The sequence below is a fragment of the Juglans microcarpa x Juglans regia genome, chromosome 2S, assembly GCF_004785595.1.
Source record: "Juglans microcarpa x Juglans regia isolate MS1-56 chromosome 2S, Jm3101_v1.0, whole genome shotgun sequence".
Classification (NCBI taxonomy): domain Eukaryota; kingdom Viridiplantae; phylum Streptophyta; class Magnoliopsida; order Fagales; family Juglandaceae; genus Juglans; species Juglans microcarpa x Juglans regia.
The window spans coordinates 20,675,691-20,694,307 of record NC_054597.1 but is presented as its reverse complement, the minus strand read 5'-3'; the positions used below and the strand labels follow the sequence as shown (position 1 = coordinate 20,694,307).

Here is an 18,617-nt window from a genome sequence, read left to right as displayed (position 1 = left end):
AAGGCTGTAAATAAATATGCCAACTTGATACAAAACCTTTGAATGCAACCCCAAAGAGCTTTGACCAGATTTCAATGCTTTGACGAATTGAGTTTCATCGGTATATATGGACTACTTTTATTTATACAAGTAAATAAGCAAATTTTATTAAAGAGCCCGTAGGGGCTTTACCCAAGTACACATGGCTTATACAAATAAGAGCACCCGATTAAAAATTCATAATTACATAAAAAAAAAAAAAAGACAAGCTAGTATTGTTGTTGGTGGCCTTCTGTTTATAGAGATTTAACCAAGAGATTTTTAACACTAGCTGGTCTCTCTTGATCTTTAAAGTTGTGAGCAATGTGTTGCCTCCCCAAATAGCCAATCTGAAGCATCCCATCCCCTCTAGGGTTAGGAATGCTACTAACATTAAAAAATAAGAAAATAATAACATTCAAGGCAGGTAGAAAAGATCCCATAAAAAAATCGAACTTTGTTAAATAAAAGAGAGTTTTTATTGCTCGGGTCTTGCACTAATTCTCATAATCACTTATTAATGAAATAAACTTTGGAAAAGTCTAGGCTCGTACTATACTTAACTAAGCTTTTCCTTTAAATCATCATGCATAAATTAAACATAAATATTTTAGGCATTTTCGATGTATACTCCCGGTGTACTTGGGCTATGCCTTTTACTATCAATAAAGTTTTACTTTTACTTATTAAGTTATAAAAAAAAAAAACATAAAGATTTATCATACATTTGTTACATACAATCCATCAGTCATACAATTACCTCATTTGGACATGGGTTGGAAATCTCGACGACGATGATTCCACCCAAGCCTCAGGTGAAATCCCTTAAAAACTGATATGGACATCGCTAGGTGCACAACTAGTGAGCCATTTCAGTGTTGCCATCCGCCCCGTTATCCATCATTAGTTATCCATTATCGGTCATCATTCATCATGCAATTATTTAGTCACTTTCTTTTTTGTTTCTTTTTCATTTCCTTTTCCTTTTCTTTCTCTCATTCCTTCAATAATATTACTACTACATATACAAGTCATGACACAATGGAAGCATACAATCCATATCCATTTACATTCACATGCTTTTATGATAAAGGGTATATCGATGGGGCTATCAAGGAATAGGCTTTGCATGTAATAATACTTAAAGATATGATTTGAGCAATGATGAGCCTTTCATTTATTAAAAAAAAGCACATTCATAATCATGTAATTTAGGCGTAAAGCAATTTCAAAAGAGCGTGATTGCATTCATGTATATAATTTGGAAAATATGTGTTTTGAAGTGATCATAATTACTTGCCTCTTAGCTTTGAGCTGCGATCATTCTGTTAGATAATTGCCTATTTCAACGTACACATAATATCACAGCTCGAATTAGTCAGTAAAAATGGTTGATAATAGTATATGCATATACATACTATGTAGAAAAGTATAACCTTAATTTTATTGATAAGTAATCGAAGATGTTGTTAAAAAGAACTCAGCCTAAGTTCATAGAAATTATATATATATATATATGTTGTCCAAAGGAGAAGAGTCTTGAAGGAAAAAGTTAGCTCTTCTATCATGTGCTTGTGATCTTCAAAATCATTTATATCCCTCCAGATGCATCACACTATAACTGTATAACTAATCTTTAATTGATAGAGAGGTCTACTATCCCTCTGTGCATAATCCAAGCCAACTGAATGGGGCTGGTGAAGTCATTCCATAAGGCAGTGGCAATCTCAAAATGGATGCACTTAATAATTCTGAAAAAATTCAAATACTCAAATAGGGGCATTATTCTGTAAATTAAATAGAAGATGACGGTCATTCTATAAACTTAATTTCAGATACAAACGTAAAAATTTAATTAACTTATGATGAGAACCAACCATCAGGTTAACTTGAGCCATTTTATCACATTAGCAAACAATTTTTTGTAATTTGTAATAGGGATCTAATTGAATAGAACGTTAACAACTTGTATTTGTTTTACCAATAGATCAAATTACCTGTAAAATATTAGTTTGTAAAATTATAATTGAAAAGGTTGCACATGTGAAGCACAGGGCTATAACTAGTTTGTGTGCGTATGTGATTGTGCTTTTGACCTAAGCAATAGCTACATATTATCTCAGCTTAATCTGCTACTTTTTTTTCTTCATTTTCATGATGGGGATACGGTGATGCTGGGCAGAGAGGTCTTTGAACCTTAATTTACAATAGTTGGGGGTTTTGTTGGCAGCTTAAAGATCCTTTTCTGATTCTTTGGCAGATCGATGTTATATGGGGTGCACTTTTTTCTTCTTTTAATTTCTAATTCTAGAATAACCATATTCTTAGTCAGTGCCATCATGCTAAGTCCAGATTTAAGGGTTTTCACTTTTGGGGAACCTCATTCCTTTAAGTCCTTGTAACTCCATCAGAATTTCCCTGTTTGCCGATATCATGTATAGGGTTGAAACTTTAATATGAGCAATAATATTGGAAAGGAGCACTGCAATAAATTTGGTTCCTTTGCAGTAAGATTCCTCAACTGTGGTGAGATGCAATTTTCAGTGAGGTGCAATAAAACATAAGATCTTGCAATGAAATTAAATTGGTTCCAAGTGAGGAATGGAGCCACAGATTTCTTTTCTTCCTTCAGCTTCCTACTTCTTGCTGATACATAGTAACCCATTAATTACGTGGATCCACCTTAAACTTGTGACACCCTGTTTCCAGTCTTATCGGCCACAGTCATCAGTCTTCAGAAGAGCATATCCCTGTCTGTGTTGATTCTGGTGTAGGCTTTTTTTTTTTTTTTTGAAGAGTCAGGGCCACACGTCCAATAGTGGCCCCTATCCCAATTTTATTAAAAAGACCCTCGCTTATGGCGGAGGAAAACCGTGAGAACATCATTACACTTGGGGTTTACAAGAATAAAAAATTAAAAAAACCCAAGCCCAAGTGAACAAACTTTATTAATACAACCTCGCTGAGGTGGAGGAACAACCTCACCCTCAGCCAATAAATAAACAATGAATCAATAGCGTAAATAAGGAAGTCCCCAACTATCCGTGCGCAATAGTCCCCGAAGTCTCCCTGGTCCAATTTCTGATCCAGCAAATTGTAGACTATTATTTTGTGCTCCCTCTTTGGCTAAAAAATCAGCAACCATATTTCCTTCCCTATAGATATGACAGATGCTGTAATGAAGAGCACGAAACAGCATTTTAATTTATTCCCAAAAATCCCACATATACCAAAAATTACAAACCCCAGTTTTAATCCATCCCACCACCACAGCTGAATCAGATTCCACCATTAAATTGTTCAGTCCATTAAATTCTGGTGTACGGGTTTATTACACCTATGTCATTTAAATTCTAGGCTTTCCTATTATACTTTGTAAAGGCTCAATGGCTTAATGCTACAGTTCCCTTTACATTAGAGTTCTTTTTTATTATTATTACTACATGCATTAAATTTGTATCCATGCATTTCATGATTACATAAAAGTTGTAATCAGATCAATAGGTGGGTCCTTGAAAAAATAATAGAAACATGGCTTTTGTTTTAATGGTGGCCTGCTTTTGAAGTAGATTGGTTTTCTTTGCGATTCTTGCTGATAGACAAATTTAGCTTCCTCCTTTATATTCCCATTGTTCAAATGATATTTATTTTTTTAGTGGTGAAAATGTCAACCATCTATATTCTTTCCGATTTTTGTTTCATGGTTTGATTAATTTTAACTTTTCTTTTTTTGTGGTTAACTTATAAGGTCCTAGTTATTCAGAAATTGGCTGCTGAAATGGGTTTGAATTGTATAACCACATATAAGCTTGATGCTCTTAAAGCTGTTTCTCAAAGGAATGATTCCTATACAACAACTGATCTCGGTTGCAATGAGAAGAATAATGGTGTTACTATTCAAAGTTCTGACACGCCAAGTTTGCATGTGGAGAGAGAGTTGACGGAAGGGATGAATGCTGACAAGAGTTGTGAAAATGGCAGGTAAATTTTCCCTTATGCTCGATTTACTGAGCTTATTGACATCCAAAAACCCTAGAGAACAATAAGCACCAACGTTTCATAAATATCTTAATTCGTGATGTTTTGTTGCTTCTCTGACTTCTAATCGTTGATATATTGAAATAATTTTCTTAAATCTTTGGAACGATAGCAAATACTACTTGTTGAAACGATTGTCTGTGCTTAATTTTTACTCTATGGCCATTCCTTTACCTTGGATTCATGGTTGGACTGTGCGTAAATTGCATACACTATCTGTCAGTCAACTCCATAGGCAGTTGTTGGGTTGTGACCAGATTGTTTCCTTTTGAGGTGTAAAAACTCAAGCATAATAAATGATCATGAAGGATTGCAATTGAAAAAAATGCATGATATGTTGCTTTTAATTATGTTTCTAGAGTTTGGATTCTGCAATTTTGTTATGAACATGTGCAATGTTTCTCTATGGATTTTTTTTTTTTATAAGTAAATTTCTCTATGGAAATTATGAATTCATCTCTAATGAACTCACATCCTAGTTAGGAATTGCAATAAAACAGTGAATGAGAGAACTTATGTAAGCAAAGCTGAAATTAGAAAGAATATACGAAGAATGCGGAATGGGCCAGGAAGAAATCAGTGCAGTGGTGGTAGGGTTCAGAATTCAAAAGGTTTCTCTCCTCACAGCTTTGATAGAGTCCTTCTTGATGCTCCGTGCTCTGCCCTTGGTTTGAGACCTCGACTGTTTGCTGGAGAGGTAGGAAAATCTAATCCAGTCCCGATTTACTAATTATTTTTATGTGGATTCTTTGTAGTTTTGTTGCCCTGAGTTCTTATGGGTTCTTCATAGCTTCAAGGATTGCTAGAAAGTTTTTGTGAGTATGGTGTTGCAAGAAATCATGGATGGTGACCCAACATGGTGTTGCTCTTTCTATTTCTACTTTTTAGCTCTTTTCTTTTTTTCTATTTACGTGGATCTCTCCTATACTTCTTGTGTGCTGGGTAAGACACTTTTTTCTCATTAATAATAATAAAATCTCTATTCTACTTGTCAAAAAATAATTACACCGTTTGCCTAAAAGGAATAATTATATTCTGTTACAAAATTGAAGAGAAATGATATAATTATCATTGGGGTGTAGCGTGGGTCATGCATTTTGTTGGAGCATACTTGCCCTTGAGCCTTGGCTCAGTGGATAAGATTGTGTGGTCAGTATGAGAAAGGTGTTAGGTCCAAGTTTTATCAATCAAAAGACGAAATAAAAGGACAAAGGGATGGTAAGGTTAGGTGTGGCAGGTAGGTCTGAGGCAGGAGAGTATTTGACATTAGGATTATTCGGCTTGCCCTGACCTGGTTTTTCGGAGAAACATTCTTCCCTATTCTTAGGTTTCAGCTGTGTTCCATAGTGGTAGAAAAGATATTTCCGGCCCTGCTTTTCTAGCTTCTTTCTTCTAAAATGCAAATTCAGTCATATATTCATTGAGGGCGTATTGTTCTTTGTAGTTTTTTTTTTTTTGATTGGTAAACAAATTTTTATTGATCAAAAGAGTAACCAAGAGCCCAAGTATACATGACGTATACAAGAGCAATGCCTAAGTGTGCTAGTTTAGTGAAAGGCTTGATTTTGCAGCCCACCCTTTGTTGCCTTTTTTGGATGGTCTTCACATGTTTTACGTGGAGCAGAAGGTGGCTTGAGTGGGTCATCTGAAGATGCGACAAGAGTTGTTAAATAGGGATCAGACACTTGGTCTAGATGCATTCGTGATGGTGTGTTTCTAGACATGCTGGTGTATAGTTAAAAAGGATTCTTGAAATAGTTTTTGTGGCTATAGAATTCTGACCAACTAGCTTGTATTTTTCCCTATTCTGTCTCTTTTTTTTTTTTTTTGGGCCCTGGGGGTCGGGTGCTGGGATTATTGAATCTATTGAGTCTTGAAGGTGTAACTATCTTAAATTACGACTGGGTTTGTCAGATGTACACATCCTTGATTTACTTTTCATATAGATATTTTGACTACGTTGAAATCTTTGATCTAGAGGCTGATATGTGTGCTAGACAATAATGAAGATGATAATTACTCTCCTAAGGAAAGTGTATGCCTTTATAGATCCTCTTCACGTAACATAAAAAGAAGGCATATCAATTTTACTACAACAAATTAGCTTCCAAAACATCTTATTGCCCCACTGCTTGAAAGAAAATTAGACTATGTGCTAGGGTTCTGTGACTGATTCCAAATAAAATGTTTTATTAAAAAATGTTTTATTAAAAAGTTATTAGATTTTTTGAGTGCTTGTCATTCACTATATTATAACATTTAATTTATGTTAGTATTAGGTTATATGTGTTGTAGAGTTATATTTTCTTTTTAACAATAGATGGAGAAAATTTAATATGTTCGTTTTGTCAGGAAACAATTCAATCCTTAAGAAACCATGCAAAGTACCAGAGAAGAATGTTTGACCAGGCTGTTCAGTTAGCTCGCCCGGGTGGAGTAATTGTGTATTCAACGTTAGTATGCTTTTGTCTCATTCATTGTATTAATGGACTATAGGTTGACACACTTATAAGCTGATAATACTCAGGTGTAATGTTCTTCATCTCAGTAACTAGGATTCCTTAATTAGTTTTAGTACTTGTCAATGTCTATAAGAATGTATGGGGTCACTTAAAAAAAAAAAAAGCATGTATGGGGTAATACACTCTGCAAATAGTGGTTCCCAGTTTCTTACACAATCCACACTCAGCCCACTTTTTGGGTACATTGGTTACACAGTCAACTGCTTGCATATGATTTTCCTAGGGATATATTAACTTAATCTCTTGCTTTATTTATCAAACTAAGTGTATTACATATTATTGGAACCATTAAGTTTGTTGTATGTGTCTCATCTTACCATGACCGAAATGTTTTCACTGCGGTTGAATTGCTAGATGTACAATAAATCCTGGTGAGAATGAAGCATTGGTGCGATATGCTTTGGATACATACAAATTTCTCTCCCTGGCGCAACAGGTTAGATTCCAAATTCTACTTCTATTTTTAAGGATTCTAGAGATGATGACTGAAGTTAGATTTGATTGTTACAGAATTGACAAATATATTTCTGGGAGAAAGATGACACTGATTTTTCAATCCCTGGAAAAAAAAGAGGTTTTGAATATGATATTACACTACATATCCCTTAAACCATCAGTTTTAATGTGAAATATATATATCATACAGTCATACCAATTGCGTTAGAACCTCTAGTAGAAAATGCATCATTGTTGTAAAGAAAATAGCAGTAGCATTTTGTACATGAGGGCTTCTATGTGTGATTTTGTGATACCTTTCAGCATCCAAGCATTGGAGGACCTGGCCTTCTTGGTGGTTGTGAATTTCCTGATGGATATATTGAGTAAGTACTTTTGTCCAGTCATATTTTGGTGTGAATGCTCATTCAGGGATGTTTTCTTTTGTGTAGATTGGCCTTCTATTAATTTGCTCTTCTTGTGGACAAATTATAAGGATGTCTGCCAGTTTTTCTTTTCTTTTACTCCTACAACACTTAATCGCATGTTGATAACAGGAACTTTTGGTGAAAGGTAATGAACTTTGTATGACTAGTTGCACTGCTTGACTGCAGGGAGTGGCTAAGACCAGGTGAGGAAAAGCTCGTGCAGAGGTTTGATCCATCAGGTCCACTTGATACAATTGGGTTTTTCATAGCCAAGTTTATTGTTGGCTCTAAAGACGGCTGATCTCGGGGAAATTCTGCCAACTCTGTGAGGTCATAAACTGCTAGGGTATGTCGTATATGATTAAGCTGGCGGACGTGCGGCTTATTTAAAGTGCACTTGGTGATGTAGTCATGTAGCAGTTTGCTGTGTGTCTTTTGGACTTACTATCAAGTCCAAATTATCTGTGAGCAACCCTAAAGGTTTTTGAAACACATTGCCTCAGGTTTAGGTGTCATTTTGAAACTAGAACAATCTTGTTGAATGTCTACATTGGAATTAGTAGTAGCGATTGAGTTATGTATAAGCTGAACTATCATTTTGTAGCTTTGAATAATGTGAATGGTTTCTTATAATGTAATATCTTTAATTATTAACCATTTTTTTTTTGTTGGCACTTGCTCCTCTCTTGGTAGTGGGAGTTAAAACAGATAGAACGACGACGACGACAACAAAAATAAAAATAAAAACAAAGGTTTAAATACAAAATTAGGTGTGAACTTGTGGTTTGTACCAAAATCAAATTATTCTGTGTTTTTCTATACCTACAAAAGAAATTAGTGTTTTTATTTTATTTAATTTTTTACTTCCTGTGCTTCTCTCATAAATTTGTTAGTAAGCCGTTAAAAGCGGACAAGTGATCATTAACAAGCCATGTGTTCATATTTGTTTAAAAGAAATCTCAATATGATATAAAATATAAAAAATTACTTAAACCTCAAATACAAAACAAATAAGCATAACAAATAAAAGTCGCTCAGAGTACTCTGTTCAATCTGACCGTCATGTCAAATTTAATATTTTTTTTAATTTTTTAGTTCACGTTTTTTATTATTTTAAAATATTTTAAAAAAATATAAAAAAAAATATCTTAAAAATAAAATAAAATATATGAGATCTTAAAATAACGAGATAAAATGAGTAGACAAAAGAGTATTTTTTCAAATAGAAATTGGAAAGAATCAAAAAGTGAAAAGCACAAATAAACTAATTCAAAAAAATCGTGCTGGGAGTAGAATTGCGAGAAATTTCCACTCCCTAGGTGTGCTGTGGCCCGTACCCGGCTTGTCGGGCACATCTACTCGCTTTCGCTAGGGGTTGGTCGATGGCACGGTCATCAGAACTTGGTTACACAAGTTTGTCCCTCAAATTATCGTTCAGATATTTTATTTTATTTTTTCTTAATAATTAAAAAAGTAATTATTAGTGAAATGATATATTTTTTATTTTTAAAATATGTTTAAAAGAGAGAGAAAAAAAAAGTTCAATTGCACTCGTAGTAAGTTTGAGGACCGCTAGGTGTGCCCCTTAGGCCAAATGCCACTTTTATTTATTTTATTTATTTTTTTCTTTTTTATTTTTCACTTTTTTAAATATCTTTAAATATTTTAAAAAATAAAAAAATATACAATATACTAATAATCAATTTTTTAATCATTAAATAAAAATAAATAAATAAATAAATATATGATCGGTTAAAATGAAATAACAAAATCACGAGGCATAGTATCATTTTTCCTAATAAAATGTTGGAGAGGGTGGGTGGGGTATCCATCTTTTCGATTTGGGTGCGGCTTGGGTCCTATTACAAAAAGAACAAGAAATCTCCTGTTAAGCAAACCGACGCCGTGTAGTGGTATGCTGGCCAAACTGATGTCGTGTAGATATCTCGTGTTTTTCTTATACGCTGGCAACTGATGAGTGAATAGATATATCCTATTTTTCCTATACGTTGGCCACTGAACTCATTTGGAACACTGTTAAGAACTAACAGCAAAAAACATGGATTGGCAAATGTGAATCTACTCTTGCTACATCATTTATGTTATGGAGAGAGTGCAGTTGTTGGTGGAGACCACTTGCTTGATACTTCCAGCGAAGGACACCAATAAACAACATTGGTTGTAAAACCAAAAGAGACAATAATAACAACCAGAACAAAAAGAAGCAGTGCAGCTATGAGTCCCAACAAGAGAAGAATTTAAGAAAACATTACAGTATTTTCATGATGTTTGTAATATGGTGTTCTTTATGAAATAGTCTATTGTATTTGTCGCTCTAGTTGAAACTGCAGGACAAGTATTTGTAAAAAGTTCCTACAATTACATGTAACATTGTTTTCCAAAGAATTCCATATGACTACACGATCTTTAGGCTTCTCATATATTGAGACTACGTATTCATGAGACAAGTCTCTTTCACTATGCTCTTTAACAAAAGCTCATTGAAACTCTTTATATTGCATTTGAAATTTTCAAAAATAATTGAAAAATATATGTATTTGTTGCTTGCATCAATCAACATAGGTGATGCAATCTTAACTTTTGGTAACTTTTGCCTCAAATTGTACTTTGCTTGCAACTCTTTGTAGCGTTTAGCATTGAGTGGCCTTTCAAAATGTGTGAAGAATTTTACAATATCATAATCTGACTGTAAATAATCCTTCAGGTTAGAGTTCAAACTTTCACTCAATTGTGTAGAAGCCATTCTTGTAGAAAATGACATCTTCACATATGCTTTTGCCAATTTTTCTTTCAATTCAAACAAATGTTATAGCCAAGAATTGTCACATACATTGTACTTATGAAGCTTAGAATCCCAAGCACTGGATAACTCTTCTCCCTCTTCAAAAATCTCAAAACATGCATTGGGATCCATTCTAAAGCCACTCTCAGCTCTCAATAAATGACCAACATGTTTCATAGCATTTTGGATTAAATGCCACTTACAAAGCCAATGATAGGTACTTGGCATTACTATTGAGATAGCTTTTGCCATTGTTGGATCTTGATCAGTAAATATGGTCTTTGGTTTCTTCCCTGAGATTGCTTCAAAGAAAGTTTCAAACAACCATTTAAATGACTCTATGGTCTCGTCGTAAAGAAGTGCAACACCAAATATCACAATCTCTCTATGATGATTAAACCCAACAAACATTGCAAGTGGTCGATACTCCTTAGTACTATATATCGTATCAAAATTAACTATACCACCAAATAAATTATAATCAACAATCATTTGGGCATCTGCCTAAAAGATATTTGTTATGCGTTCTGCAGTATCTAATTGTGCAGCATTATAAAAGGAAAGATTCTCTCGTTTTTTCTTTTGGAAGTGTCTCAATAAACGCCACACCTCGTCATATTTTAGCTCTCATTGTCGTTTTTTGTGAAGGTAATTCTTATGATCTTGCTTAGTAACCAAGAGCATCTTTCCTACCAACTTGCCTACCCATGAACTCATAGGAATCCTTCAATTTTATACCACCATCATCTGTCAAATCAATTTCCAATGCTTGTGCTTTTGAGACCTTTCATTGTGATGGCATTATGTGAGCACATTGTAGAATATGGAGAGAATGATTATGAAAGAGCTCAATACTATGTATGTAATATTTTTTTTTTCTTTATCATGTCGAATTATCATTTGTGCTTTGTAGCCTGTCCTATTTTTTGTCCATCTCTCTTCCATTGGGCTCTAAACCTCTCTTTACAACACAAATTTTCTTGAAGTCACCAAGCAATCTACTTTTCTTTTATTATACCAATCTCTTCGAATACTAAATCCATAGTTCTATCCATACTCATTATAGACGTTATATGCCTCTTGTTCAGAATCAAACTCATTCCAAGCTCTGGTGTGTGATCAATAACCAAAGTTTGATCATTATTCTTGATTATCTCTTCCATGCATATTATGGTTTCTGAAAAATTACAACAAGTACATGAACTTTTTGATTCATATCAAGTCCTTGAAAGTGACAAATACTTGTCTAAAAGAAAAAAAATAAAAGCAACTAAAAGTAGCAAAAATTATGTCTGCATGTTAAAATGGCATATTGGCAAAAAACACAAGCAATAGAAATATAGTCAACAAAAAAGGGCAAGAGCAAGCGACAAGAAAACCAAAGTGTACTGCAGAAAAAAGTAGTTTTACGAAGACTTTGAACAACATATATAATAAAAGGGAGAAAAATGCAGGACAAAGTAGATTTACATTAACCAATCTAAGTTTTTGTTGTTGGTTCTTCTCCGTGCAAGCAAGTAGTTTACCATAAAAAAAAAAGATTTTTATGAGTATATGTTAAACCTGAGTGCTCCAAAGGAGTTCAGGGCAAGCATAAAGAAAAATAGTAAATATATATGTTCAGTGGCCAGCGTACCCAAAAGAAACCCATATTCTTATGTCTAAATCAGGCCCATACAAAATGGATTTACAAGCTATATTCTATTTCTAATTTTTTTTCCCATCACTCAAATCTCAGTATCCTGAATCTCTTTAGTTTGGTTTGGTTTTGACGAGCAAGCACTCAATGGCAAGCAACAGCGTCTAAATGTGCTACCTAGGTATTACTTTAGTTGTTGTGGAATGTGGATATAAGCAAAATCTGTTCTCTCTAGAGACTGCAGAATGATAGGAACTTCAAAACATAAAGTGACAGTGGGAATGAGAACTTCAAAACATCATCTACTGACCCATATGAAAAAATAGAAATCGAAAGACAGGCTTCAACGATAAAAATATTTCAGGACTCTTGGACTTGAAATTATTGGGTGTGATAATCTTCAAAATCCTTTAGGTAGAGTTGCTGATGTGGCAATCTTTCATTGGAGGCTGTTAAAGCCAAAATAATAGCCCGACCGCTTCAAAGCGGCTTTGATATCTTATATATAATAAGTGCCAATAAGCAGGCAAGTCTTGGTTTATCTTTTTTTCCATTTTTGTCCCTCCTTTTATATTTGTTTTCCCTATGTGTCCATTGGTCTGTCTTTTTTTCTTTTTTGCCCCTACTTCTATATTTATTTTCCCTCTATGGACCTTTGTTTATCTATTTTACCTTTTTGCCTCTACTTTTATGTTCATTTCCCAGATTTGTTTTTTATTTTTTCCATTTTGGCCCCTGATTTTTTATTAATTTTCATGATGTGTCCTCCATTTTTTTGTTTATCTTTCTTCATTTTATTTTCTTACTTTTGTCCTTCAATTGGTAGTTGTTACTCCTTTATATCCCTGATTCCATTCTTGGTGAATTTATGATTTTCTCCCTTTTTTTCCTCAAATATATGTGTTCCATTTTATCCCGTTTTCCACGGCTTTCTCGAAATATTACAAGACGATAATATTTTTTTACATTTCTTTATCGCTTCAGATTCTTTTTTTTTTTCTTGTCTGCCGCTTCAACTACTCTTTTTTTCTCAATTTTTGTTCTACCATTCTCTATTGCTTTCTCGATTTCTTCTCTCCATCTTATCACCGCTTCTGCCGCTTCTTTTTTCTTCATCTTTATCAGATTCTGGGTTTCTTTACATTTTCTTTATTGTTTCGGATTTCTTTCTTCCATTTCTTTTTTGGTGTCGTCTACCGATTAAACCGCTTGTTATCAATTTTTTATTTGTTAAATTTCCCCACCGCTTAAACAGCTGCCATTAGATTATCTACTTAATTTTTTTACACCGCTTTCACCGCTTTTGCTTCAGTATAAAAGCAGTTGTGATGTTTTATTTTTTCTGTTGTTTGCAATCTGATAAAATCACAAAAATCTATCTGCTGCCTTCTGAGTTCTAAATTCAGTCGACTATACTCTTTCATTTCTGAGTTTCGGGATAAAATAGGTATGCTTCTATTTGCTTTTATGCTCAGTTAAATATGCATCTGTTAAACATTTATGGCTTTGATATTTCTGAATTTGTTGCCTCCAATAATTTCTTTGCATTCATCAAATAATACATACTCATACATGTCAAAAAAAAAAAAAAAAAAAATTTAGAGTGCGAAAAAAAACATAAATAGATTCACATAGTATTTGAAGCTGTGCAGAGAACTAAATAGAAATAAATATGTGCACAAAGTAAATTCCTAACATAATAGAAATAAATCTAAATAAACAGATACGCATAGTATTTTAAGCTGTGCAAACAAATAAATAGAAAAAAAAATATGACTAAGAGGAAAAAACAAATCTGATATGTGAAGATGTGCAGAGAAGTGTAGGGAAAAAAACAAAAAATAGAAACGAACATATATTCATTTATGTACAGTTTCACAATAGAGGAAAAAACAAAGATCAAAGCAAAACAAAAAATAAGCATATGAATATCTGTTCTAACGAAAAACATACAACAAACAAAGAAAGTTTCTATATGGGTTCTTGGAATATGGACCTCTCTATGTTTCCATATTTAAACTTAAATATGAATTTTCCTACGCTTCCATGAAATAGTACATACACACGCATATAAACAAAAAAATCCCATGTGAAAAAAAAAAACAAATATGTAGTACAATAAACTTGAAGAAGAACTGCACAAGCAGAAACAACAAAAAGTGTAAAATGAGAAAAGAAACAAAATAACAAAAGAAATTTGTAGTCCAACAGATCTGAATCAGAAGTGCTCGGGTTTAGAGTAAGAAATAAATCGCGGGATCTGAGACAAAACTATGTAAAGACATGTCCAGGTTCAAAACAGTTGATAAAAATTATAACTGTGCAGAACAAATAATCAAATAAAAATTTTATTGTTCAAGCCTAGAAGAAAATGTCTAGATATGCCAGAGTTTATAAAGATGAGCAAAAATAAAAAATAAAAAAAAATCTAACCTAAAACTTGACTGATGTAATAGAAACAAAGAAAATTAGGCCTGGAAAATAAAGAAAACAATATATATATATATATATATATATATATAGTGCATCACATTTGAATAAAAAATTTAAAGATTTATACTCAACTGTCTACAGTTCTTCATATGGGTAAAAACAAAACACAAGGACGAAGAGATATATAACATTAACACAGAATGACTTGTACATTCATAACATACATATACATAACATAAAAGCCATATGTAAACGAGATATAAGTGACATGTCAAGAATTTTTTGGTTGAATAATTCCAGACTTAATACTTAAAATTCCAAAAATTTAAAGCTAAACTCAAAACATGATATATAAGTCAAAAAATAAACTTCCACATGTTACAAAAAAATGATATTAACATTTTTGGCTTCAAACATATCAGATTTCAGACTTTAGATAATAATAAATGTAATAAATATCTTGCATAATTTCATATTACAGCCGACATAAACTATATCGCAAACAAAAGAAATTGATATATGCACACTATCTCGTCAAATATGAGAAAGGTTGGCATGTTGTAATACCCGAGTCCTACTACATAGGTCTTTACATCTTTATTAATTCCTTCAGTTAAATATTTTTAGATAAAGATTTTTATTACTGTTAATTATTCTATTTTAAGATGAGTATGCTTTATTTATTTTTAAAATATAATTTATTAAAATAAATCAAGGGTATTATTTTAAGATTTTGAAATATTTTCTCTTAAGCCCTTTAATTTTATTTATTTAGGAAATGACTCAATTATTCTCTACCATTAGATTGGTAGATGAAAAGCATCCTTGAGGTGGATAGATCTCCACCATCCATCTTCCAAGCTTATGTGATAAGCTTTGACCAAGCAACTAAAGCCCTTTATCCCATTTCACCAGTAGGATTCTAGAACAAGCTAATAAGCTTTTGCATCCATAGGCTTCAAAAGCAACCCATCAAGCCCTTTGACCCATGAGCTTCCTAAGGAAGCCATTGACTTTACTTTCCTTCCACCCATCATCCAAGGCAACAAAAGAGAAAAGATGAAAACAAATAAAAACTAATCCTAAGCATTTCTATCCCCCATTCAGTCGACCCTCACCCAAGAGAAAAGAAATAAAAATTCCACTCCCTTTCCAAGAAAGCTAAAGCCAACCCTCTCTTCTTCTCCTCTCTTTTGTTCTTCAAGAAACCAACTCCTCTCATCATCTTCAAGCTTATGACTCCATAGCAAGATAAGAGTACCTTTAATCATTCTCCTTTGTGTATTTCGAATTTAGCCCTGGTTTAATCAAGTGGGTTTTCTTTTGATGATTTTTATGTTTCAGTTTTGGAGTTTAAAACAGTGATATCGTGTTGCTCTTCATCCACACGGCTATACCTCTATTTGGTCATCCACTTGTGTTTTGAAAGGAGCTAAGAACTTAAGGTAAAAATCCTAATTTGACTCATTTATTTTTAATATGATTTTGGAAGCCAACTAAGTTGTTTTAACTTGTATTTTGATGTAGTTAATTTCCTATATTGCAAATAAATATGTATGCCCTGCTTTTGGCCCAAACCGAATGGCATTATAGTTGTTTTGCTATGTATTTTCTTATATTTTGAAAATACTATGTTATTATTAAACTTGGTTTAATCATAAGTGATGATTAAAGTGATTTTAAATTATATATGTTGGTATTATGTGCCTTGTGTTGAGGTTTGGTTGGTAATCTATTTTTAGGATGCTAGAGGTTCGGTTTACAGGTTTTGCCAGGGTTCTAAAATTTTATATATTGCTTTTAAAAGGTATTAAGTGAGTAAATTATAAGCCTGAGTGTTTAAAGGTTTTAAAGTTTCTTAATGGGTAACTTTGCTATACTTTATGCTACTTTAATTTTAATGGGAGGTTTTATCTAAACTATTAATATATTACTTATGTAAATAGGTTATAACTTAGCTTAATCTAGATATAAGAGATTAATTGTGCCTAATATATTATGATATGCAAAGCTGTCCAGTATTCCTAAGTACGTCATGCCATAAAAATAGTCCATTTATAGTCCCTCGTTTGGTTAAATGCTACATAACCCAAGAGTCTAAAATATCGATAAGCTAACCTTTTTATAATGAGGGATTACAAGTTGATTAAAAGGCATGTTTTCTAAGCTTGTTAGCCTACTTGAGATGCCTAAATCTATTTTAAAGCCCATTGTTGAGAATTTCAGATTTTATCTCCTAATGTTCATAACCTAAAGTGAGCTTGAACCAAAGAAACATTGCTTAAAGCCTATGAATTCTTAACTACTTTTCATGTAAGCCTTTAAAATAGCCTTTCCATGGACAACTAGCATGTCTTAATATTTAAATTATTCTCTTGTCAGTCGAGGTGATGAGTAGTCATTGGGGTTAATGCTAAGTATAGGATGGACGTTAGATTGTAATATCGTGACTTTCTCTTTTTAAAGGGAGGGATAAAGAATATTGTATGAGTATTAACACGCTTATGATATTTATTGGAATAGGACCTATATTGATGATGGAAGTATCGAAGAGCACAGAGGTAAGTAGCTATGACCATGCTTCTTACACCAAGTTCTCTTTATGAAAGAATGTCTCTCTCTCTTATTGCAAATACTCTTCTAAAGAAAAGAGTAAATGAATATAGTATGTACAAGCCCTATCTTGATAGCCCCTGTTAAGCACCCTATCGATTATAATTGTGTGTATGTGTATAAGGTAATGCATGCACGTAGGTTCTAAGTCATGAGCTTTCCATACATGCTCTCTCAATAAACTTATTGATTATTCATATATGTAGTATAGTATGAAAATATATCTTTTTCATAAAAATGCAAATGCATCGAAGTAAGAAAGATGATGAAAATATTTTGATTGTAAAGGAAAGAAAATAAATGTCTCATGCCTTATGCTTCAAGTGATGCTTTAAATGAGTATTAAAATGTCCCTATGAATTGATACTTTAAATGACGTGAAGAAAGTGTTTTAAAATGCCCATATGAACTGATGCTTTAAATGACGCGAATGAACGTTTTAAGATGTCCCTATGAACTGATGTTAAATTGTCCCTGTTAACTGATTTTAAATTGTTCCCATGAATTGATGCCTTATGGATGCTATGAAAAATGATGTTTAAGCTCATGCTTTAAAATGATATTTTTTCATGAACGCACAGTTAAATGAAGAGATGATGTTTAAGTTCATGCTTTTAAATTACGTTTTCCATTAATGAACTGTTAAATGATGAAAATGACTGAAAGGACTGAAATGAATGAATGAAAGAAAGGACTGAATGAATGAATGCTTTAATGTATGAAAATACATAACGGCCATATGAATGAAAAGGGTACCAAAAGAATGGACAGATTGTAATGCCGGGTAAGTAGTACTGGTAGTGCATCCTGTGTTGCCCCTGGCTGAAAAGGGATTTCTAACCTGTGGCCACGGGCGGAATCTAGGTCCAAAGGAAGACCGCTAACCCCAACACACGGGGCATAATAGTGTGTACCGGCCAAAGAAAGTGAAATATGAAAGTATAATTATTTCTTAAAATGTTTATGCATGAAAGCATGGTTATTTCTTAAAATGTTTATGTATGAAAGTATATGGCTTATTTCTTAAACTGTTATGCATGAAAGCATTGTCAAGAATTAGCAAATATGTTTATGTATGCATGTTTTTAAAAGAAAAGAATAGATGCCTAGTATGTTCACTGCATGGTGTACTACTTACTGAGTTTTCGACTCACTTTTGTTTTAAATGTTTTAAACATCCAGGTATTGATGAAAAGGTTGGGGAGCAAGGCAATACTGCAGAGGGAGAGGCAGAAGCTTAGGATCTTCCCTAACTAGAACAATTATGTTTATAGATGATAAGTTATGTTTTTATGAACGTATGGACTCTAAGAGTCTTTTATAATAAATGTTCGAATAGAATGTCTATCAGGTGTTCCCTTTATTAAATGAAAAATTTAGAGTACACATGTGTCATGTCCATGCCGATCGTATGTTATTAGAAAGAAAAAAAAGGACAGGTATGTACGTCGTGATCTTGTCCTTCACAGGGCGGGGTTGTGACACATGTATACAAGAAAAAAAAAAACCCCAACAAAAAGGAACAACATGCATTCATTTATGTAAAGATTCACAATAAAAAAAAATAAAAAATAAAGGTCAAACAAAAACACCAAAGATATGAACATCTGTTGAGATTTATAAGGAAAACAAAAGGCAATAGAAAAACAAACACCAAACAAAATAAAGAAAAAACAGAACAATAGAAT

The 18,617-nt window shown here is 33.0% G+C and overlaps 1 protein-coding gene and 1 long non-coding RNA gene across 2 annotated transcripts in view; both read left to right on the top strand.

Moving 5' to 3' along the window:
- The window catches only part of LOC121251868 (rRNA (cytosine-C(5))-methyltransferase NOP2C), a 39,353-nt gene extending 31,255 nt beyond the window's left edge, over positions 1–8,098 (top strand). Inside the window, exons 8-13 of the mRNA XM_041151258.1 lie at positions 3,767–3,999; positions 4,540–4,753; positions 6,409–6,509; positions 6,933–7,014; positions 7,338–7,399; positions 7,628–8,098. Coding sequence (XP_041007192.1) covers positions 3,767–3,999; positions 4,540–4,753; positions 6,409–6,509; positions 6,933–7,014; positions 7,338–7,399; positions 7,628–7,742 — 807 coding nt within the window. The 3' untranslated portion in view covers positions 7,743–8,098. The remainder of the gene's footprint in view (positions 1–3,766; positions 4,000–4,539; positions 4,754–6,408; positions 6,510–6,932; positions 7,015–7,337; positions 7,400–7,627) is intronic.
- Positions 8,099–15,314: 7,216 nt separating this feature from the next.
- Positions 15,315–18,313, top strand: LOC121251867. Its single transcript, XR_005938131.1, has 2 exons — positions 15,315–15,761; positions 18,112–18,313. It is a non-coding gene; the product is annotated as an uncharacterized LOC121251867 (long non-coding RNA).
- Positions 18,314–18,617: the final 304 nt, after the last annotated feature.